This window comes from Rhamphochromis longiceps, linkage group LG16 (genome assembly GCF_057381845.1).
Source record: "Rhamphochromis longiceps isolate RC_006_pf linkage group LG16, R_longiceps_female_GT1.1, whole genome shotgun sequence".
Lineage (NCBI taxonomy): Eukaryota > Metazoa > Chordata > Actinopteri > Cichliformes > Cichlidae > Rhamphochromis > Rhamphochromis longiceps.
Genome location: NC_140572.1, coordinates 18,183,767 through 18,208,465, shown reverse-complemented (window position 1 = coordinate 18,208,465; position 24,699 = coordinate 18,183,767). Strand labels below are relative to the sequence as shown.

Below are 24,699 nucleotides of genomic sequence, written 5' to 3'. Positions count from 1 at the left end.
ATCTGCCATGTTAATTCCTTCATGTGTGAATGTCAAATTTGGGGCCTCTAAGACTTTGCTCAGTCTCTGTTGTGCCCGTGGTGACATACAAAATGCTTGTGAATTCACGTATGCCACTATGCTATGTGTAGTGAGTATTTTTAGTGGGTGTTCTCTCACTACATGTGCTGTTTTTTGGATAATTCTAGCGACCCCTGCTGCATGTTGTGTGCATGTAGGATGCTTTGCTTCTGTTGGATGTAGTTTTACACTAACATACATGAGCACATCTCTACCCCCCCCCCCCCCCTTTTTTCTGAAACAACACTCCATTTACAACTGAGTTTGTTTCAGAAACATCCAAATAGAATGGCTCATCATAATTGGGTGTGGCTAAATCTGAGGCCCTTGACAAATCCTGTTTCACCCTAATAAATGCGGCTTCAGCTTCAGGCGTCCAAGGCAACTCAGCCTTAAAGTTTCGAACGCCAACTTGCTTCATTAGGCCCCTTAAAGGGGCAGTTTTGCCTGCATAATCCGGAATGAACTGCCTGCTGTAACCTGTTAAACCAAGAAAAGAAAGCATTTCTCTCACAGTTCGCGGTTTTGGGTGTGTCAAAATTTGGTCTCTGTGTGTGTTCATCAAACCCACTGATTTGTGTGCGATTACCCGGCCCAAAAAGGTCACTTCAGGGCAAACTAACTGCAGCTTGTCTTTACTTACTTTAAAGCCACATTCCGCCAACCTATTCAACACAACGAACGATGCCGCTGTACAATCCGCTGCTGACGGGGCTGCAATGAGAAGATCATCAACATATTGTATTAATGTACAATCATTAGGCAAATTACATGACGACAGGGCTTCTTTAAGCACCTGATTGAAAATACCTGGAGAAAGTGCAAAGCCTTGTGGCAAACGTGTGTATCTGAGTTGTTGGCCTCTGTATGTGAATGAAAAAATGTCTCTGAGTGACTCATGCAGAGGAAGACAAAAGAATGCATTTGCCAGGTCAATACACGTGAACCACTTTTGGTCACATGTGATAGCTGATAAAGCTGTGTACGGATTTGGTACCGGTGCAGTGCTAGAGAGTAATATTTCATTAATGGCTCTCAAGTCATGTGCCATGCGGTATTTTCCTGTTCCATGTTTCTCCACTGGTAGAATTGGTGTGTTCCACAGTGAGTGAGAGGGCCCTAACACCCCGGCCCTTAACAGGCCTTCTATTGTTTCTGTAATTCCTGCCTCTGCTTCAGGTTTGTGTTTATACTGTGGTCTATTGATTGGTGTGTGTGTGACTTGAGCTGGAACAAGACAGGAGCTAGGCCAACATCCGTGGGCCCTTTTGACCATAGACTGTCGGGCAGATTTGACAGTCCAGCAACTGCGTGAGGATGATCTACACACTCCTCACCATGTGTTTTTGAAATTTCTTTATGTTCCAAAATCACTGTATCCTCACAGGCACAAGTTATGCGATAGGTTTTACAATTTGGAGCATAAGATAAGTTAGGAATTTGGGTTCTTTGCCACCCTGTGTCGTCCAGTGCTCGCCTGACCATTGGACCTAGATCACCTGCACCATGACCTTGGTGGACCGCCAATGTAATGTGAGGGGTTGAATTTTCTTCCACATTGTACCAAGGCAGTTGTTCATCAGTTAATTTCACAGCCGCGGCTACACCTTCTGGTCCAATGTAGATGTCATGTGTTTGCACATTCCACGTCTGACCCTCAAGATCAGATTGAAATAATTCACGATAAGTGTCGTCATTCTCTTTATCATAAAACAGGGTAACGTGGTAAGGGTCGCGCGGAAGGGAGTAAACTGCCAAGCTCATTATCCAGGGTCTCCACAGCTGAAATTGCCTCAGAACATCCTCTTTCACTAGTCTCCCCCAGTAGATATCGGCTTTTGCTCTTTCACAGTCTTGAAGCAGATATTGAGTCTTTGAATTTGTTCCCAGGCACGGAAAATGCTGGCCCCCTGGCAGAGTCACAGATAATCCATCTGCTGAACATGTGATTGTGGCGCCCAACTTCACGAGCAGGTCCCTGCCCATGAGATTTACTGGCGCTTGCGATGACACCACATAGTTGTGTTTCAAAGTCTGCTTGCCCAGCTTTGTCAAAGCTGGGTCAGTCACTGGCAGAGTTGTCGGGATCCCGGAAAAACCCACCACGTTCACTGTGTGGCAGGACAACGTTGCACTGTCTGGTGCTGCTCTCAAGGTTGAATATGTTGCTCCAGTGTCTACTAAGAAGGGCAATTCTGTCCCTTCTACAGTCATTGACAGCATGGGATCTGCCATCCCCATGCTGTTTGGTCCCTCCGGGTCCCTTCAGTACTGGTCCTCCCTCCAGTCAGCCACTGGATACTGCGCGGCTGGTGCTGCACTCGGGTTTGGGGCCTGATATGCTCCCCTATAGCCATCTCTTGCTCTCGGAGCTCCACGTGCCTGGGATTGGTAGCCTCTTCTTTGATTGTTCTGACGACGTTCTGGGCAATATTTGCTCCAATGACCCTCTGCTCCACACCTCCAACAGACATTCCAAGGCACACTGCTGAGATTCCCCGTGTTACGAGCTCTTTGTACTCCCCCCGCTGAGCCACCACGCCCTCTGTACGATCCACCGGTTCCCCAATTCCCTGTGGGTTGGTTCTGCCTTGGTGCATTGGCGGGCCATCCGTCATTAGTGCAGGGACCCAGGCCACTATCTGGCCATTCAGGCCCAGGACCAGGCTGGGTCGCAACTACCATCATTTTTTCTGTTTTTTCTTTTTCCTCTTTTTTCTTTTCGCAGGCTTTGTTTCTGGCCTCCGCCAACTGTAGTTTGAGCAGAGACGCTTGTGCCTCCTCCAACTCTTTTTTCTGCTTGTTCGCCCTGTCCTGCTCCAGCTGCAAACGATGCGAGACATGTCTTTCCCAATGCACCGAATCTGCTACGGCAAAATCTGGGTTTTTCTGTAGATCTTCTGTGACCTGGTTTGGCAGCCCTGCCAGCACCGCTGAGCGAAACCACGCCCGATGCTCACCTTCTCTACCCGGATGGGTACCTGTTTCTAACAACCACTGATCTCTGGCTTTTTCTAAAAACTCTCTAGGTGTGTTTTGGGGGTCCCAAATTATTTTAGGTATGGCTCCTGTGTTAGGGGTTGGGTACTTTTCACGGACTGCGTCAGACAAAGCACATTGCACTTCATGATAAGGCAAATCATTTGCATAGCGAGTTGTGCGAGCTATGGCCTCTACATCTGCTAGCCCACCACCGAGCATACACCGCGCAGAAATGGCGCGAAAATCACCAATCGCAAGCTCCTCTCCTTCTGTTAGTCTGCCTAATTCACGCAACCACCTTGCTCCTCCTCCAGTTATAGGTGGAAGCTGTTTAACAAATGCCTCCAAATCTCTTACTTTGTATGCGCGGTACACTGGTTCGTTTTTTGCACCAGCCACTAAAGGCAAATTATAATAAGTGCCCGCAGCTTTTTCTGCTTTGGTCACAGTTTTACACTGTCCCAATTTTCCCTTGCCTTTTGAACTCTTAAAAATAGGCCTCCTCTGTCCCTGCTCTTTTTTCACCTGTCTTGACCTAAGATTCCTGGCTATACTTGGTTCTGACGCGACTCCTCCTCTGTCGTTATCTTCGTCATCATCTTCCTCCTCTGAGGTAGATGAGTCATTGTCGCTCTCCTCTTCTGCCATGCTTTTGGTCATTTTGTCCTTTACGGTCTTCAGCGTATTTAATACTTCCAATAGCCCTTGCGGGGCTTCAAGCATTCGTCCGAATACTTCTCCTGCCCATGTGTCTGACTTGGCCATTGCTTTGGAATGTTTTGACCTGGTTTGGGCCTGCTCTTCTCTTGCTGGTGTTGGCAGCCCGATGAAAGCCGGTTGTGCCATCCTTTCCACCGGTGAAATCATTTCCTCGTTTGTTGGGGTCCAATCCGCTTCTCCAGTCTGGTCTGGCAGGCTCTCTCTTGATGCTTCGGCTTCTGGCCTGTCTCCTCTCTCATGTGAACAAGAAGGCGAAGGCAAGCCTTCCTCTGCGGCTGATGTTATCACTTTCCCTTCCCCACTCAGGGACTGACATTTAACTGTCATAGGCCCTTCATTATGAAACACCAGTGGTGCTCTGGTGTATTCAACATCAGCTACTCCTCCTACAACCGCTGCCGTCTGTCCATCTGGGCCCTGAACTTGTCCTCCTCTGAGGGTCATTACAGGCATGACATGTTGTCGTCCTACGGCATTAGATGTTAATGTGGCCCAAGGAAGAATCTCTGCTGTGTGATACTTGTTAGCATCTCCTGGTTTTGGAATCCAGTTCTTCATTTGGTCTTCCAGCTTCTTATTTTGCTCTTTCAGTTGTTTCAAAGCCTCCATTATGCTTTCCATATCTTCTGTTTCAGCTGTGTCATCCTCCTCCATCCAGGAAGATGCTCCGTTCCACAAGAACATCCACTTGCAACACTTTGCATGAGTTTGCTGTAGTTTCTTGATTTGTTGGTTAATTCTCCAGTTAATTGAACGTTTCTCTGCCTCGGTTTGCAGTTGTTCCAATTGCTGCTCACATCTCTCTCCTTCTATTTTGAGCACAAGACTTAGGGCTATTTTGTCATAGAACACAGGCTTACCTCCCTTTTTGTGACGTTATACGGCTCCTCCTTCTGGATCACTCCGCAATGTCTGCCTGTTAGCTTTCAGAATTACTTTCACTCCTCCAAGGGTCACTGTCTCCTTGTGATCTGCTTGGTAGGACACACAGCCAACGCAGTGTGTCAAGACTTAACCAAGCCTCTTTCAATATTCACTTTTAATGACTACTTTTTACTCTGTAACATAAATGTTATAAACTCATACACACTGCATGTTAACTTTGGGGCACAAAACAATAACACAGCTCGAATTCATTCACACAGCCTTAAATTTTTTCACAGAAAATTGCCCCAAAGCAATATCATGTTTGCTCACAAAGTGACAAATTCACCGTGTTCTACCGTAGCATAGGCAAAATGAGCCGCGTCTGTAGGCACCCAATTTGGATCATTTTCATTCTCAGTTATCTCCTTTAAGCCTCGAAATAGGAGAAGACAACGTTGCACATAGGCATTTAATTCATGCATCTCAATCTCAGACCACACTGTCATCTCATAAGGTGAAACACCTTCCTCAGTCACTATGTGACATTTACAGGTCACCTCCAGCCGACCCTCTTCCTCTGCAATTTGTATGTTACAGGTTGCAAAATAGAGCACAGGCATGTTTGCTTGTATTCTATTTAACAACGATTTAACAGTATTAGATGGGACTGTTTAGTGCATGGGACACAATATAATCATTTATTGTTGAAGGGACAAATGTCAAAGGGGTTCTAACAGGTCCACTTTATTGCGTGCTCATAAATTATTGTTATCTGGGTCACTCACCCAATGTGCTTTATTGTTTGAAATTATTAATTATGTCACGCTTATTAGTGGCTCATATTTATTTACGGCCTATGTTTGAACTTGACAACAAAGGCAGAGCATCATTTCATCCTTTCAGGGTGAAACACTCCACTTTCTCTGTGTCATGGCAGCTCAGAAAACTTCATGAACTTTACTTATTTAAAGGTATGACTTAAAATCAGTTGTGTTATCAGTATAAAATATTTAAGATTTAATTAAATTGTTTTCAATTGACTTACAGCAGCTTACTCTGATCTAGGAACGCTCTCTTATCCTCCTCAAAAACTGAAGTTACTCCGTCTTAAATGCTTTTTACATTACATAAATCAACTGTGATTAACTAATAACCTTCTAGTGATTCACACTTGGTTTAAAACATTCAAAAGCCTTCTAGGGACCTATTCTGATCATAACCTATGTGTGTGTAAGCTTGTTTGCATTTAACCCTCTGCACTCAAGGCATTTACTACACTTTATCAATCCGGACAGTCACGCCGAATGAAGCTTCTGACCTTCAAAGGCCGAGTGCCAACTCATTATAAGCACAGTTGCAAGGTATGTCTGAAAATTATTAAAACCACTCTTTTTCAATTAGAAGCCATTTATATTGTTATAACATCAAAACCAGCAGCATATTTACAAACTTTCAGCAATAAAAAGCCTTCTGCTTATAAGGCTCACACACACTCTGGGCAGGAAGTGAAAAGCTCCGTTCTCCTCCCTTGCAAATGCAGCTCATTTGCATGTTCACACCGTCTAAAAATAGCTCGCAGCGCAGCAGCTGCGCGTCACACAGAGTCTCACACAAAGCTCAGACAAAACTCTATTTTATATTACAAAGACGTCTTATATTTACAACCACTGACAGGCCTGACAGATTCAGCACCTAACAAATTTCGACAAATTTAAAATAACGGGTCTCACCGAAGAAAGTCTCACTTTTTTGTAATCAATTAACCAGTATCTGTTTCCTCCAGAACAGCCTATGGCCTGATTTCTAAAGAACCTAAACAATTTTGACAAATTTTACCATCTCACCGAAGAAAGATAACTTTTCTGTAATCAATTAACCAGTATCTGTTTCCTCCAGAACAGCCTATGGCCTGATTTCTAAAATCCCTAACTCAATTTAACTGTGTCCAAAAAAGCACATCACACCATTTAAAACGGTGAGGAGATTCTAACTCCTAGCTTATTTCAGGATGCCCTGTACCCCACAGTTAAGCCAAACTGAACTAACCCTGTTCGCCGACAGGTCAAGACCGCGCGTCCACGGCCAGGAGGGAGCGTAACCTCCGGGCTATGTGCTTCTTAGCATCTTCCAGTGCCGTCCTATAACAATTTTCACCTAAACAATTTTGACAAATTTTAACATATCAATTAAACAGTATCTGTTACCTCCAGAACAGTTTCTGACCTAATTTGTAAAACTATTAACCAGTCTCTGTTTCCTCCAGAACAGTTTCTGTCCTAATTTCCCTACCAAACTACCTGAGCCTTCAGCTCAATATCCAGGGACTCAAACCCAACATTCTCTGTTACTTCTGGGAACAGTTTCATATTTCTTCAACTTCATTAAATACTCTTAAACAACTTTAACTGCATAACACACGGTGATTCTCATCAAAATCAAAACAGACACTCACCAGCAACGTCAGTGAGTAGGCTTTTAATTTAATGCAGCCCAATTTGGCACAGTTTGGGAAACAACTCAACAGTAGTGATGGGATTTCCGGCTCTTTTTAGAGATCCGGCTCTTTCGGTTCGGCTCACTAAAAAGAGCCGGCTCTTTCGGCTCCGAACCGGCTCTTCAGGTTGTTTTGTTGCTTTAATTAATTTATTATTAACAATAATATAAAATTATGCACAAAAGGAATTACTAACGTAAAAACAAGTGGTTTTATTTATATATGTTTATATATAAATATATGCGGTGGCCCCTAGAGACAAAACACGTACAAACTCCAAAACACATTTCTAGCATGAACTGAACTTCCAAAGCAGAGCTACTAGATCACTTAAATTACACAATTGAAAGCATGTGTGTATTGTTTGTGTATTTATACACAGGCACTCATATATATATTCAAATAATTTTAAAAAAAAGTTAATTTACCTGTTATTACCACACACCAAATCCGGTCATTGGTACTTGCTGGCTTGTGTAGCCACAAGATAACAAAGGCTCAACACTGCGCCCAGCATCCTGGAGCACTTCTGTTGTTCTTTTGTACGTGTTTTGAGTTTTTATGTGCTTCTGAGTTTTTATATGCTTCTGAGTTTTTACGTGCTTCGGAGTTTGTACGTGTTTTTACGTGTTTTGGAGTTTGTACGTGTTTTTACGTGTTTTGGAGTTTGTACATGCTTCAGAGTTCGTACGTGATTTGAAGTTTGTATGTGCTTTGTCTCTAGGGGCCACCGTAAATATACTTTTATTTATTCACTCCACATAAAATGTAATAAATAAATCATCTAATACAAAAATCAACTATTCACATTTCAAGTTTTAACTATTTACATTTTCAGCTTTTTCCTTTCACAAATTTAAAGTGAAAAGAACACAAAACACTGCAAACCACAACACAATTAAATATAAATTATAATATGAAAACTAAAAGAACATGCATATTCTCTGTCATATGGACCTGCATGAATAAACTTTCTCAATCCTTTATCATCTGCAACCGAAAATAGTTGTGGATGATTACTATACCTTTCTAATGTTGTTGTCCCTGCCTCTCTTTCTCTCTCTCTGGCTCTGTTCCTGTGCTACTGAGTGTAACTACCGCCCCTCCCCCCTCTGCCCAGCGTAAAGCACAAGGCTCGCGTGCAGAGTGAAGCGGAAAAAAAGTGCGAGAGAGAGGCTGAGAGAAAGAAAAAAAAAAAAAAACAACCACGTGACGGCTCGCGATAAGGAGCCGGCTCGCGTCGTTCACGTCAAAGAGCCGGCTCTAAGAGCCATTTCGTTCGCGAACGACCCATCACTACTCAACAGGCAGTGCCTTACCTTTAGATGCACCCGCGGAGCCACTCACATCAGATCCCTGGTCCGTGCCTGTCCGCTCGACAACCTCAGACCGTCCACACCTCACACTTCCACCCCAATACCACAGGACGAGCCCCCAAAATGTTAAGGTTCAAAATATTGGGGATGGACACCAGAGGAAAAACCCACAATAACAACACTGGTCCGGTCGGGTTGAGTCAAACGATGATTTAATGATCACACACGTGGGAGATGGACACTGTATGCAGACAGTCTCAGATCTCATCTCAAAAAACACATCACCATAGTTTTATGAAATCAGGGTATTAGAACGCCCCCTCATGCGTAGTGACAGGTGTAATACAATCAATGTTGACAAGTTTATTTAACACAAAGAATAACATTGTCTCCTTCCCGAGGGCAGACGCTGACTGCCCCCGTCTCCTGGAACCGTCTGTACCCTGCTAAGACACAACATGGCAGCTACAAGGACTCTTTCATTTGTTAAGACCATCAGTGTGTATTGCTCTAAATCAAGTATATACCGTAATTGTCGGGCTATAAGCCGCTACTTTTTGCACAAGCTTTGAACCCTGCGGCTTTTAGTCAGGTGCGGCTTTTCTATGGATTTTCCATGATTTTTGTGATATCGTAAGACGATTTGTTTTGTTTGTTCCGCTGTTGTACGGCACTACGTTGCCTGGCGGAAGGATCGGGGTTCAAGAGTGGTATGTTAGTCACATGTCCGTCCGCCAGGCAACGTAGTGCCGTACGAAGTAGCGCGAAAAACAAACTTCAAAGTAGCGCTACGCATTCAGCGGGAGGCGTGGATGACGAGCGGCGATAAACTTGCGAAAAGCAAGTTATGCCCAACTCCACCGGTGGATTCTGACAGCGTGGAAAAGTGTGAAAACATCCACGATCACCAACGGATTTCGAAGGGCTGGACTGCTGCATGATGGAGAGGAGGACACCGCCACGGCCCTTCTGAGGGTGTTCGACTCTGACACTGACAACGAGGATTTCTTTGGTTTTGAAAGTGACAACGAAGGAGAGAAGCGGAGAGTGGATGACGAAGCCATCCTGAGCCTGTTCGTTTCCGACATTGGAGAAGAGGACTTTGGTGGTTTTAGAGCGCAGGAAGAAGAGAAAGATGGTGAATGACTGACTTTTCTTCTTGTTAAAGCCGTGTCACTGCACCTGAGCCTAAAAGGTAGTCCGAATCTATTTTTCTGGTGTGCTGTAGGTTACTGTTATGTACTACATGTGCAAATATGTACCCATAACTTGTTTTTCAAAATATTAATAAAAGGGGTGTGTTTCCAAACAGCCATCTCTTTCCTGACAATTCCCTTTGTGCATATTCTCTTACATATGATAAGTCAACATTGAAACACCTGCGGCTTTTGGTCAGGTGCGGCTAATGTATGTACAAAACAGGATTTTCCCCTGATTTTAGCTTGTGCGGCTAATATTCAGGTGCGCTTTGTAGTCCGGGAAATACGGTAATATTAAATGAATATTGCTGGATCAGCTACTTCTACTTAAAACATATTAAAACATGACTAAGCACAAAATCACCAAGAATAACATCTTATAAGTGCTGTGTAAGCGCGTGCGGCCTTCCAAGCTCAAAGCCTTTGCCCTCCATAGATCAGCCAGACTCGCGCTGGCTGTAGCTTTTAACCTTTAATTACCTTGAGCACAACTCTAGAATAAGCAACAAACTGCAATGTGTATGGAATGATCATGGTTACATCTGCAATGGAAAATCATGTTATTATTCTGGTACCTGTAAGAAAAGATCAAACTAAAGTTATCACCATCACTGTAATGCAAAGAATAATGTAAGGTCAAAAACTTCAATTTATGCTTAATGCAAAGCTGGTTATATACTTCTAATGAACTAATAATGCCATATTAAAATATTAAATGATAATGAGAAAAACATCCCCTCCTTATTCTACACTACTCAACTCATAATTAATAAATAATAAACACAACTGCAAAAGTAACACAGGAATAATGCCTGTGCTGATGGAGGTGAGGGAGCAGAAGCTCCAGCTTCTTGGGTTTTATATGAGCGAAGGTGAAACTTCTGCAGCCAATCAGCACTAGGAATAAATCTGAAGCTTAAATGTAACTGTAGAAAGTTAATGACAGGATGACAGATGTACTGGTACACTGGGGCAAGTGTAACACTTATATTATTGAGCTCGTCACATAAAACACATCTCAGCATAAATAATTAAATACCAAACTGTAATAGCAAATGGCACAGAGTTCATTACAGCAGTGCCACATTTTCTCTGCTTGTTTTCCCTGCTCAAAACCAATAAAAAACTTTTTTAAATAAAACACAACAAAGCTCAGAGCTTGTTTAGATCTTTGATATAGAAACATGTGAATGATATGTATGGATTACAGTAGAGTACTGCTTTTTTATGGATGCTGTGGAGGTGGCTTAGTTTACATGTCTTAACAGTGGGAGTGAGTGATGTTCATTTTTTTTATTGTATGTATATAATGTATGACTATCAGTTTCAAGTTGAGCTCTGGGCAGTTGTTATTGTATAGTTTCCATTGCATATAAAATACCAGGCAGTCATGACCCCTACAGCGTTCACCGCAGTCCAAATCAGCTGTGAGTGTTGCTAGAGTTTTGCCCTCTTCATCACAGCAGCCTGTGCCAACATCAGTAAGCGACCCTGCCACTTCAGCCAGAGTCTTAATTCATGATTGCCCAGTCCTAACTGGTGCATCAAAGTAAGTTTCCCTGTTGAGCCCCTTCTGCTTCAAATCATTGAGAAGTGTTGAAAAGAACACCGAAACTCTTATGTGATGCAACCAGAATAGTTCAGCAGAAAGTAACATGTTAATTTAAGAGTTGATTACTCAAACTGTAGTGAGAGGCCAACCGAGGACAAAGTATGTTTTTAGTCCCTTTTAATACATATTCATGAGGGTTAAAAGCTCAGAAACTGGAATCTGTAAAGCTTTTTCAATATGTATTTAATCTGTTTCTCTGTGCTTTGTGGTGAAGATTATTTTGGAAAGTTGTCTGTTGCGTGATTAAAATCTCCTTCCACTTCTGCATATTATGTTACAGCTTGTCTAGCCTACAAGGCTCCCTAACCTCTAGTTTGATCCCCAGTATAATTACAATCTCTATCTCCAACTGGGGGAATGACCTTTAATCTGATTAATTTAATCTGTATGAGGCGAGCACATGGGCAGATCAAGAACTGTTGACAAAGCCTGTTAACATATCAGTACTGTTTGTTTACAGCAAAAGTAACCTGCGTTTTGGTGAAATGAAGTATATATGAAAATGCACCACAATATACTGTTTTATTAATGAATTATGTGTAGAGATGGTAGACATATTTTTAGAACCATGACAGTCTAAACAATCCTCAAATTAATCTGTCAGACTTTGCTAAACTTTGTGTATTCGGTTCAGATGTATTGCTACTTATAATTTTGTAACTTTTTTTTCTCCAGATGAGATCATGCAGCTGGACAGCTGTCCTCTCCGCGCTGCTGACATCACTCCTGACCTGCAAAAGAAGTTTGCCTTCCTTTCAGGTCAAATTGCCATGTCTTTTTTTTTGTCTTCCTTTTTGTTTTGTCTGTCTGCTTCACCGGATCTGGGTTCTTTGTCATTTTGTTTGCTATTTTTCAATGATCAGCACTCCTCTTAAATTTTTCATAATTCAGCTGAACAGGACAGCTTTAATTTGCCATTCAAATTTCCCCTCTATCGGTTTCCTCTTCACGGTTTATCACGTTACGGCCCATGCTTCATTGATACTGTTACCTGGAATTTTTGGACTTACCGCCTCTGCATGTTAGATGTTTTCACCTCCAAAAAAGTGTATTTTTAGCATCATTTTAAAGACATTTCAAGCTACAGCAAGTCCTACAGTGACAAAAATCCTGTCCAAGAGGCGACCTTGTGGCTGTGGCAGAATTGAGAAAACATTTTGCGGACAAAGATCTAAGCAGACGTTGAAACCATGACCATGCACTTGCTGTTGCTATAGTGATGAGGGAAGGAAAAGGCAGAGATTTATATTCTAGTCATGAGTGCTGACAGAGCAGCTGTTTCACACAGGGACAGGCATGCGCGTGCGTGCGTGCGCGTGGTGAGACTGTTGTTGTCAACGTTATTCACTGTGTGCAAACACTGAAGCATCCCTCTGTCTCATATCATTTTATTATTTTACTATCCTTCCATCTTTAATTGTTATATAATCTTTTGTCATCATCTTATTGAGAGTGAGAACACTCAAATATTTCTTTTTTGTCATTATTTCATGTAAATGATCTCTGAGTCTCAAAGTCTCAAACCTGAGGCAACATTTAAATCATGTGCTGGAGATCAGTATTGGAGAAAACATGTATTTACATGAAACCAGTGGCTTTTTGCCGATTGTCTGTTGAAGAGAACGAGAGCCTACAAGACTATATTTTTTATGTGAATATATAGTATTTTTTTCTGTCCAGTCTCCAGTATCACAATCTAGTCTTCACATCAGTGCCCCCTTGTGACTGCATTTTTCGTTCTATTCTTATGTCCTATTAAACATAAAGCATTCTTACAGAACCCCCTATTTTATCTGGAAAGTTTCAGTGTATCTTGTTTTCCTTTTCTTAGGAGGAAGAGGAGATAATGGCAGCCCCATCATTGTGTTCCCAGAATTCCCTGCATTTGGGGAGATCACAGACAAGGAGTTTCACAACGTGTTGACCTACCTGACAAGCGTCCCAAGGTAAAGTCTGAACTTTTTCACCTCTAATTAAAGTCTCATCTCGCTCACCCTGTGTCACCTTTCCCTTGGTTTCTCTACGGTCATTGCAACAAAGTACTGCTGATGAACATATCCAGGTTTATGGATAAACCATGTGGCCCAGACAGTATCAAATATTATGTAATAAAATAGAAAGGCTTTGAAAGTGGCTCAAACTAGGGAAGTTTTCATGCTGATCACCTGAACTGAAACTAGAGGAAGGATAGTGATGTACTGGAAGGAGTGTATGAAGTCTGCCAGTAGATGGCAGTAGTTAACTTATTACAGCCTCACTCTAGAATTGCTCAAAGAGGAAGACTCAATTACCTCATAGCTTTGTATAAAAGAAGAGGGCCAGTTGGGATTCCTGCGGACACTTTATTTTATAAGTGTTCTTCAGTTCAGTCTTTGTCCACATGGGCAGAGCAGATGTCGAGAGAAGAGAAAAAAATTTGCAGGAGCAACCGTTTCTCCAAATTTCTTTTATAATCAATACCTGGCTCTTTAAATCATGATATTTTTTTTATGTTTTTTGATTTAGCTTATCATCTTGTATGTCCTGCTTTCCCTTCATTCTGCCTGAAATTTCTCATTGTGTATAAATAGAAACCAGCAGTGATTCTAGCGGGTTGAACCTGAATAATGCATACAGCTAACCAGAGGGGTGTGTGTGTGTGTGTGTGTGTGTGTGTGTGTGTGTGTGTGTGTGTGTGTGTGTGTGTGTGTGTGAGTGACATGGCCACTTGCTCACTGAGGCATGTCTCTGTATCCATGTGTCTGCAATGGCCTTTAGTCACAGCACAGCTTTTCTTCCGTTAACAGTAGAGCTTTAATCACTTGAAGTAAATACAGAGTTAGTTGGCCAATGTTTGGCTAACTTTATTTCAGTATGGGCTTAATTTTCCTAACTGGATACAATTTAGGTAATGCACTTACTTGTTGGTCACTCTGTCAAGTGAGTGAGGGTCAGCCACAGGGTGAGATGGTGCTGAGCCAGCCTCAAGCTGTTCTGAATGCACAGACAGATGGCTGGAGATACCTGAGGGACTGACACCACGAATGAGGCACACAGAATCCAGGGACAAATGTCTGTTCTGACCTTGGACAGCTGCTGCTTGTTTGAAATTAATACCACAGGATCGATATTAATTGTAGACATAATTTCTTATGTTGATACTCTCATACATACGTACGTGTGCATGCTTGACTGGCTGGTTGCTGGGATGTGTTGACTACTAAACTAATTTGGGTCTTGTCTTGTGAATGAAGGAATCTAATTAATTGACTCTATTCTTTGCATCCACCAACACTCAGTAAATGAACCCGTAAATGGTTTGTGTATCTTGGGGAATACAGTCAGCAGACAGACTGTGGGGGGAGGGGCATTAAGCTGGTGCACTCTTAAAGTGGACATGAAACACTACGTATGAAGGTTAAGACCATGGAGCTCTACTCTTAAAAGAATTGTGATAGATTTAACAGTCTGTGACTGAAGTGTTTAAAGCTACAGGCTTTAGCAAATGCATTGCAACATCTTGTGCCAGTACAGAATGTGATGTCACAGGGTTGGTGGGTTGGTTGCTGCTAATAGACTTAGATTAGTTTATGTAAAATAACTAGTGAAAGAAGCGATAACTCAGTGGAAAGCAAGGAAGCTAAAACTAAAAAGCAGTTTATGGTGGCTACTTTATTTTTACTGTCTTTTTCACTTTCTGCGTCTTTTTCACTAACTGATTCTTTATCGTTGGCTAGCTGCACCGAAACAGGAGAATCCACTTGTTAGCCGTAATGTTAGGGTTTGCAGAGTACTTTATAAATAACGACTGCATGGAGGAAATCCAGTTTACAGCATATAACATTTACTACATGCACATCACAACACAAGCATAACTACGTTTTTTTACCAAAGCACAACTGGGAATGCCAATCTCCATCAGAAGGTCCGCAGCAAGGTCCAGATATAAATGAGGTCACTTACATTTGGACCTTGTTTTTCCTCACTTGTATGAATTTCTAATATGGCACATCCAGTGTCTGCAGTGGTTCCACTACTCTAGGGGACCTACCAATGCTTGCCAAAATGAAAAAAATGCCTATATAACAGCAAATATGATCTTGGATTTAAGCTCATTTTGGGTTTAAACCCAGTAAATAAACACCATGTCCAGCTTTCACTGAAATCTGCTAATATTTCTAAGTAGAACAGCAGTTCTTGTGCCTTATAGAGGGATGGATGAACAGATACGTTGCCATCACATAACTTCATCAGTCCTTCAGCCAGATCTCGTTACACTATGTTGACACAGACAATTTGAATACAAGTTATTGTTTTGCATCGTGTTAAATAAACCAGTATAAAGCATCAAATAATTATAGTTTGTAATTCTTCAAAAACCATGCAAGGACCTTGAGAACTGGCCTGAGGAAATTGAACTCTCACCTTTAGAATGAGATAATCAGTGAACAGAACATTCTACATTCGTTATATTACTATAGTAAGTACGGAAGTAATTATATATGACTTTTAATATCTTCCTCATATCACACTTTGCAGACTGATGCCGAAAATAAAATGAAACCTCAGTACTTCCACAGACAGTTTCACTCTAATGTGACCATTCAAATAGTTAAATGTCTAACGTCACATGTGAGAATGTTCAATACTTCAATTTTCTTGAAACAGGAGCTTTACTGACCTCTTGAAATTCCTCATAAAATGTTGTTCACTGTTTTAAATGTCAATTACCACTCATGTGTTCAGCTGCTAGTGAGGGGAGGGGCTCTGTGCCTGCTCTATCCACAACTGGTGGACCCAAAGATCGCACTGTTGGTTTTGGTAATATTTTGATTGAGTATCTAATTTTGTAGTCATTTTTAGTAGCGATTAGCATCCGGATATCAATTTTTGTGACAATACTAATGGAATGCTCCCTCAGACACATTAGCCAGGTGCCTATAAGCAGGTCAGCTATGTTTTGGCAGTAGGTCTCAAAATTGGTGTGATTGGTTTTGTCTGAACATACACAGATTGTGTGATATTTCAACAAAGACACAACTACAATTGTTAGTGTGTACAATCAAATTGTAAGCTTTTTGTTGATAACGAAAGACCAAAGAAAGAAAGAGAGGCCCAAATGACTTCTCTGAAATCATACCATCTCTGATCTAAGTCTATATTAATTTGGTCTTTGCTAGAGAAAATCATTTCAACTTCATAATACATTAAATTAACATGGATACAATCACTGCGAGAAAATCCCCCTTAGAAGTCAGGCGAATGGTTTTGTTTTCATAAGCATAATCCAAATTAAAGTTTATTTTAATTTATTTTGTTTCTTATAGATTCACAAATTAACAATTGGTTTGCTTCTTATTTATTATATAACACAGATGCACATTTCTTTGCCCTGTTAAAAGACAAGAGGAGGCCGGAGCTGTACCATGCGTGTTATGTGTTGCATATCCACTAAACCAGGAGACTCATCCCATCACTGCAGTGGCTTTGGGCAAAAGCTTTTTCACAGCTCGACTCACAGCTCGAGGTGCTTCTGTACCCTTTGACATTAGAAATCCAATTATTAGAAGGACACTCATGGATGCGCAGCCCCCAAAGCACCAGAAAATATCTATGAATATTTAAATGAGTAGTTTTTGCAGTAGTTGGGAAATTGTGTGTTTGCAAAAAAAATTTATAGCTACACAAAAAACTGTACATCCACTTATTCACATTTACCTTCAAATTTCTGCTAATACTTTACTTTAAAGTTGTGCTACTACTTGATAGGCCAAATGATTAAATTTCCCATCCCCTGGCAGTGGATGTTCAGCATAAACCACCCTCTTATTTTAGGAGTCATAAATGTCTGAAAGGATGAAAAGCTCTTGTCTCACTTTACCTCTGCACATGAGTTGTAAAGCAATGACTGTGTGAAACTGCAGGGGTGAAAAGTGAGGATGATAGAGGAGGAGAAAAAGGAAAAGATGAAAGGGGAAGGAAGTGTCATGAGTAATTTAATGTAAATGATACAGTAAGTAACAGCATTAACTAGAGAGGCAGACATGAATAGATTTACTAATACTGCAAGCTTTGGGTGCACACTGTAAATGCTCTTCAGAACCTCACTCACATCTGTTTTGATCCGTTGATTGGCTAATAAAGCTGCCCATTGCTATGCACCCTTGGTTTGGTTGGCTCTTATTCCAGCAGCTCTCAGCTCTCATTGGTTAGCGCACAGATGCAGTGAAGGGGGTGCAGAGTCTGGATCCTGGAATGGTCTTAAACATTTGGCTGCCTCTGCTTCAAACAGCACAACACACTGGGATCTGCATCTACTGTGTTTTCATTTTGCCTTCATTGTTACACGGACCGCTCTTTTTTTTAACTGCTGCCACCTTGTCTACGCAGTCAATAGTTGCAGAATGAAAGATGTGAAAACAAATACTTGAAGCTTACTGGAATATTTCTGCTTGAAAGGTAATGACGGTGCTTTACCTCTACCTGAAACAGGATGCACATGTTTCAGGTAGTGTAGATAGGATTCTGCTGGTAAACTGCACGTGCGGCCGTCAGTAGTTGTTGTCAGTGTTTACCCATCCCCTCCCCATTTCTACTGGGACCACAAAGGAGAGCAGGGGAATGGGGGAAGTGAGGGCTGGGGGCTGGTGGCCAAGAAATCTGGAGGCGCTTCACAGTATCTCCTTTTATTGATGGCGCCAGCTGTCTAAGAAGATAAAGAGCAGCACAACAAAACTGAAATCTGTGAACAGGCACTTGGCTTCACTTCTGTGCCATAGAGGATTTTTTCCCACCTCTTAAAGCTCTTGTGTTTAAAGAATTCCCTACTTGTCTGTCGTTTGGTTGTAGTACAGGCTGTTTCCATGTAAAACAAACAAACAAACTGATATGACATCCTCCACATTCACTGTGCTGCTAACTTTCTCACCCTTGAACCATCAAGCTGGTCACAACAGATCTGTTTAGTTTGTGCTGAAAATGTTTCCTCCTTGTGTGTTCCAGCTTGTCGTCAACAGGCGTGGGGTTCATCCTGGTGATTGATCGCCGGCAAGACCGATGGGCAGCTGTAAAGGGGACCCTGCTTCGTATTGCAGTAAGTTTGTCTTTGCCTCTGCAGATCTGAGCATGCACTTGCCTTCTGCATGAGTCTCACTGGGACAGAAACAGATATTTCATCAGCTGTGAGAGTGAGGGGACCGAGGTTTGACAGGAACTGTCCGTACACCATCACCCATGGAAGGATGAAGCTTATTAGGCCTCAGAGAGATGTTGTAACTTCCTCTACTTAACAGCTCCACCACTAATATATGAGAAAGCACAGCCATAAGCTCTCGACCATTACCATCACAGCCAGTGTTTTCACAGCTATGGGGAAAAATAAGCTGAAAATACAGCAGAATGTGTTTGTTTTGTTCACACATTCGTTTAAATCTTTCACTCATCATCTTGGCTTTACATTGATTGATATTTGGGCCTCTATTATAAACAATTGAGTAAATTAGTATAAATGAGTCACTTAAATGCTGCTCACAGTGGCTTAAAGGACTCCTGCACAACCTACTAAGCAAAGTAGCCTTTTGTATGTTTTTCAGCTGCTGCATGATACATCAGGATAGAGGGAACTTCTGATATAATCTCTTCCATTGCTCATTAATCCTGCTTCTTTTTAGATGGAAAACTGACACTAACAGAATAAGGAGAATGTTATTTTGGAGCATGTTTCATTTGTCCCAGGCTTTACTTGTGTACAGTGAGCCAGAGTGTCTATATGATCATCCATGTTTCAGGCTTTCTGTAGGGAGTTGATGAAGCACTGGCAGCGCTCCATAGTGTATATAGATGGGGGTGGGAATCACCCTCTTACACAATCTCTCAGTATTGTTTAACTGGAGCTAAACCAATGGACTGCTGACAAGCACCATGATTCATATACTAATGAAAGAAGGCCACTTTTCTTTGGCTTAGTAGCTTCTTTATGTAACAAAAATGAGCTACTGTGTTGATCTCCAGTATCATAGAATTGCTCCACTGGAATCAAAAGAATCTCAGGATTTTTCAGACACGGCAGATGACAAAGATGGTGTGTAGGACAGTTTTCCTTAAGGAAATCTACATAGAACAGCATTTTTTGTGTGAAGCAGATCCTCACGTGTCTATTGAAAACACTGAAGGAGGCAGATGTATAAAAAGATGAAATGCCTGAGTGGGAGAGCAAATGATGGCTATTACCACCCACTGTCTCCAGAGATATGGGAGACCCACTCAGTCATTTCAAATTAAATCAAGCTTTATTAATCCCACAAGGCAGACTTTTACAGGTTGACAGGCTGGTAATAAGGGGCCATTCAGTCAGCCCTGTACTAATACTCTGCTTGAAGTGATTCCACCAGGCTGTTAAATACGTGGTGATGAAAAGTGGCGCTATCTGTAGAGTGGAGGTTCTTCCGTCTGTGTGTTGGTCTGTGTCTGTGAGAAAATAAGGCGGCTGAGGAGTGATGCTCTTTGTCTTTTGCTGTGCATGTGCATGTCTATGTAGATGTGTGTACTCGTGCATATGTGGGCTTGTGGGCCTGAATGTGGGTCAGTGTGTTTTTGAGGACAGCTGAGCTGAGTCTTATGAGAGAAAGTGTTTGTAGACTGGTCTTAATTAAGTCTGTCACTACCTAAAGCTTGTCATTTATCAGGCTCCTCCTGAGGCGTGTGTGTGTCAGCCATTGTCAAAGAGCAAGTAGTGCATGACTGCCAGAGACAACAGATCCAAGCAACATGGATGAATGCTTGGAAGCTAAGACTGGATATATAATATAGTGTCAGCTCCCAAAACTGTCTGTAGCCTTTAGCCTATGAGAACTTTAATTTAAAGAAGATAACCTGCTGCACATGAATATATAGTTATATTTCTAAAAATATATATTTTTAATTCCTGCGACTGTTTTAGAAAACACACTGTGTTAGTTGGACTATATTTAGCTAGTGCACTAGGACTCACAGCAGTGCCTTTGTTCAATGTATTCTCTGAAGGTTTAACAATACATTACATTAAAGTTCCTAACAGCTATTCTGGATTCTTACCAGGAATCGGATATATCAGGCTTTGCTACACACAGGCTCAGATATTAATTTGCATATATATTTCTTAGGATTTTGTTTTTTTGATGGTGATAAAATATAGAATCTTACCAGATTTACCATTTACTCGTTTCAGATTTGTTTCTGCACAAGACTGCCAGATCCATTAATCATAAAATAATTAATAACAGGCCTGTTTTGTGATAACACCTACCACTAACAAACAGAGCCATATGTTCTGCAGATTGCATGATTCATCTCTGCAGATGGTGAATGACCATTTTAACCAGTTATCTTCCTTCTTCCAGCGGGTCAGTAAGGACAAACAATGGATTGATTTATTAATCCCATTAATAATGCTGCTCCCAAGAGGATTTCTTTTATGAACAATGTATTCGCTCTCACTTCTGCTTGGACCAGCATTCCCCAACTCACTCGAGGAGGATGGCCAATCAGACAAACCATCCATTTAGGTCATTAGCTAATTAAAGCTGCATTATCTATTGTATTGCCTGAAGAAGGGAGATCAGCTTGTGCCCTCCATGCTGTCAGTGGGTGTCAATCATGACATTTTAATTAGCTTTTATTGGGTCTGTTGGCTGAGAGTGTGTGGTAGATGGACAGAAAGATACATATGAAAAGGATTTATGTGGATGTTCTGAACACATGAAGCAAAACTGTTTTGCTTAGTGAAATCTGTTTTTGTGCTGAGTATGTTGTTTGAAGCAACTGTCTTTGTTTTCTTTTTGCAAAGAAATAATCAAGTTAATTATAGACGTGTCCCCTAGTGTTTATACTGTGCAGCCAAGCTGTGAAAAGGGCTAAAAAAATACTCCTCAGATACAGGGATAAGATGTGAAATAGATGTGTCTAAAAAGGAGAAATTGATAACTTCCTTGTCACCAAACAACTCAAAACTATGCCAGTTCAGCTTGACAATGTCAACTGAGTAAGGGGAAACCCTGATTGAATGTGCCTCCACACATGTGTGAATACGCCGTCTGCCTCATTATTCATGCAGAAGCATCTCAGAGACATGAAGATTAATGTCCCTGGCATGCGATGGCGCCCTGCACCCTCCACATTTTCTTCATTCTCTGGTAGTCTACTAGCTTCTTCACATCGGTGTTATCACGTGGGAGATGGAAGGAGAGACAAAGGGGGAGAGTAATATATGAGAAGTCCATGCTGTCAGCAGGAAAACAAAAGAAGAAAAAAACAGAACATGTACAACTGAAGTGTGATGACTTGCTTGCCTTACTACATACTCGGTCTCCTTTCCTATGTCAGGGCTCCTTCCCAGGGAACCTCCAGCTGGTTCTGGTTCTGAGGCCCACTACCCTTCTGCAACGCACACTCTCCGACATCCTCTTCAAGTTCAACAAGGATGAGTTCAAGATGAAGGTGCCGGTGCGTGCGCTTTGGGTCTCCTGTGCAAAAACACACTTGTGTCTATTCCATGAGTGACTTGTGTTCTCCTCTCAAATAGGAAAAAAAATGAAGAAGAAATATAGTTGCTCAAAGATGTTGATGTTTGTCTCTCTCAGGTGATTATGTTGAGCTCTATAACTGAGCTGCACTCTTATATTGATCGCACCCAACTGACCCAGGAGCTCGGGGGAACACAGGAGTACTGCCATGAGAAGTGGATCTCTCACCGCACAGTATGTACTGTTCAGTACTATCCATTGATTATAAGACAATTTAAAAAAAAAAACTTTTTCTGCATGCCTGTAAGCAAGGGTTAAAGTGGGTTTTGGTAGAAGGGAGAACTCTAGTATTCAATGCAGCTGTAAGGATTAGGGGCGGGATCATTTAAAAATAATACTTTAAGATCTAATTTAAACTGAAATGTGCTACCCTTGACATAACCACTTATAATGAACACCACAACCTGCACTGCTTAGTCTGTGTGCCACAGTGCTGTAAACTAACCACTACAGCCTGCACTAAAATCCCCAGCATTTTCATCCAGCACATATATACAGTATGTACCATGTACAGGTCCAACATCTGATGACCAAAGAATAAGCATGGTTACATAAGCTTTAAATTTCCAGTTTATCAGATGCCTTTGAAAATAATTTCTCATCTTCCTCTCCTGTCCTCTTTGTCTTATACCTTTCTCCATCTCTTTGAGGGAACTTGCTATACCACACACAATTGGCTCGCAGCCACACTGTGGTCCAAACAGTACAGAAATAGTTTGTATTTGCTGATATTTGCTAAACTTTTTGAAGCATTTGAAATTACCTGAAGGTTATAAGTGTTACTCTGTTTATCCATGAACACCTTACTTGTGTTTAACGTGGAAGCTGGCTTGTAAGTTGGCTGCAGCACATGAAAAATAAATTTTTCGGTTCTATTAGATATTAAACTGCTGATAAGATTTGATCACTTATTAGCTAAAAGTGCCAGAACTGGATCCATCCAGTCTACTTTAACCTCCGCCTATACAGTAAGATCAAAATGTAAAGTGATATTTGCAAATTGAGTACTGACGATATTGTCATAAAGTATTCTACTTACAGACTGCAATTCGGAACTAGCCAATCCCCTCAAAAGTGCACTTTATGATTTGTTTTACATGTTACAAGAACCCAGTGCATTTTATCAGCATCACCTGAGAATGAAAATTTGGCATTTTCTCGATGAAAATCTCTGTTGTGTCTCCCGTGACTCAGGCTATTGAAGGCTTTGCACTGATGGTAAAGAAAACGGCACAGACTCTGCAGTCATTTGGGACTGAGCTGGCAGAAACTGAACTCCCAAATGAAATACAGGCCACAACCATCCTTCTGAGCACACACACCAGCAAGAAAGAAAGAATGAAGGTAATACCTTCAAATATAAAAATGCATTCTTTGAAATTACAAGAGTAATATGATATGCATTAATTGCTTCATTGGTCTGTTCAGATAATGCATGCTTGCCCCATCTGTCTCTGTATTTCTAGGAGGATTTACTGGTGGCTCTGGGTCAGGGCAGCAGGCTGTTGGAGAGCATCAATGAGCCTGTAGTGCGAGACCCCGACCACAACATGAACCAGGATGAACTGGAGAATCTGGCTACAGTTCAAAGGTTGGAACCAGTTACGCCAGTGGCACAGCTGCGGGACGGTGACTGAAAACTAAAAAACTTCCAGTCATGGCACATTAGGAGATATTAGAGGAGCACTTTTTTCTTTGCTGATTGAGACAGAACTTTTAACTTTTTGTGGGATGAATATTTGTTTGAAATTCATAAATAATGATTCCCTAGATTTTTTCGGACATGCTTTGAACTAAGTTAAAATTAAGAGCTAAGCATATCAGGCCAGCACTGAATTATAAAGGCATTTCACATCCTGATGTATTTACGTAACAAAAATTAAAGCCTTTTTTAAAATGCAAGATATTTTTTCCTGGCCTGTTTCATCTCTTTTCGCTATTTTAGGAATATTGTTTCAAGTCAGTATGCTTTGAGGTCACACGGTATTTTAAGGCACATTGAGAGAACCGATCTCCACAATAATCATAATAGTTATTGCCACTAAATAGCATAAAAACATGCAAACACAATAAACCAAGAGGATCTGAAAACCTCAGTCAGCATTCTCTGCTTCATTAATTTTCCCCCTACGGCTTTAGCTCGATTTAACGCTGGCTCTTTCCTCTCCGTCTTTCTCGCCTTGCCTGGCAGATTGCTGTCTCAGCTGGACGAGACAGAACGAGCTTTTGATGAGTTCTGGGTGAGACATCAAACCAAACTAGAGCAGTGTCTTCAACTGCGCCACTTTGAGCATAACTACCGAGAGGTGAGCAGGACTTTTTTTATATATTGAAATCCCGCATACTGGATCTCTTCAAAACTTGTGTTTCTGGTGCAGGTGAGGGCTCTGCTGGATCAGGTGTCTGAGAAACTTGCAACCTTCTCTGAGGTTGGGATCAGTCCAGCCCATGCTGACCACATCTTCATTGAGCTCACGACCTACGAGGAGAAAGTCTGTGTAAGTCACACCTGAATCATCACAATTAAAGCTTTGTGTAATCATGACCCAAACAGCTGAATAAGATGCTTTATAATATGGATGGGGGTGGAGGGGAGGTGTTCTGCTTTCTTTTTTGTCATTTCGAAATTACATTACACTCCAAAAACAAATCACCGGCTGTGTTTTAGCAGATGATTGAAATTAAATGATATTTAAATAAACTTTCATGTAAGAAAATTAAAAAAACGGAGATGTGCTTCATTTTGTTCAAAATGACTAATTTGTTTGCGATTTTATGTAGTAAGGTTGATAGAACAGATAATAGTGATCATCATCATCATGAAATGTGATTAAACATCTTTATATTTTATATTCATGTGTAAAATGTCTAAAGTGCAGCAATTTTCTCAAGTTTTCTTATTTCATAATGT

At 41.4% G+C, this 24,699-nt stretch overlaps 1 protein-coding gene across 6 annotated transcripts in view; it reads left to right on the top strand.

Annotated features, from left to right (window-relative positions):
- mcf2lb (mcf.2 cell line derived transforming sequence-like b) overlaps positions 1–24,699 on the top strand; it is a 53,830-nt gene that overhangs the window by 15,938 nt on the left and 13,193 nt on the right. For all 6 annotated transcript variants that reach the window (XM_085384361.1, XM_085384362.1, XM_085384363.1 and 3 more), the window contains exons 2-10: positions 11,926–12,009; positions 13,082–13,196; positions 18,232–18,322; positions 21,589–21,708; positions 21,846–21,962; positions 22,983–23,132; positions 23,255–23,379; positions 23,980–24,094; positions 24,167–24,286. In XM_085384361.1, the coding sequence (XP_085240487.1) occupies positions 11,926–12,009; positions 13,082–13,196; positions 18,232–18,322; positions 21,589–21,708; positions 21,846–21,962; positions 22,983–23,132; positions 23,255–23,379; positions 23,980–24,094; positions 24,167–24,286 (1,037 nt within the window). The remainder of the gene's footprint in view (positions 1–11,925; positions 12,010–13,081; positions 13,197–18,231; positions 18,323–21,588; positions 21,709–21,845; positions 21,963–22,982; positions 23,133–23,254; positions 23,380–23,979; positions 24,095–24,166; positions 24,287–24,699) is intronic.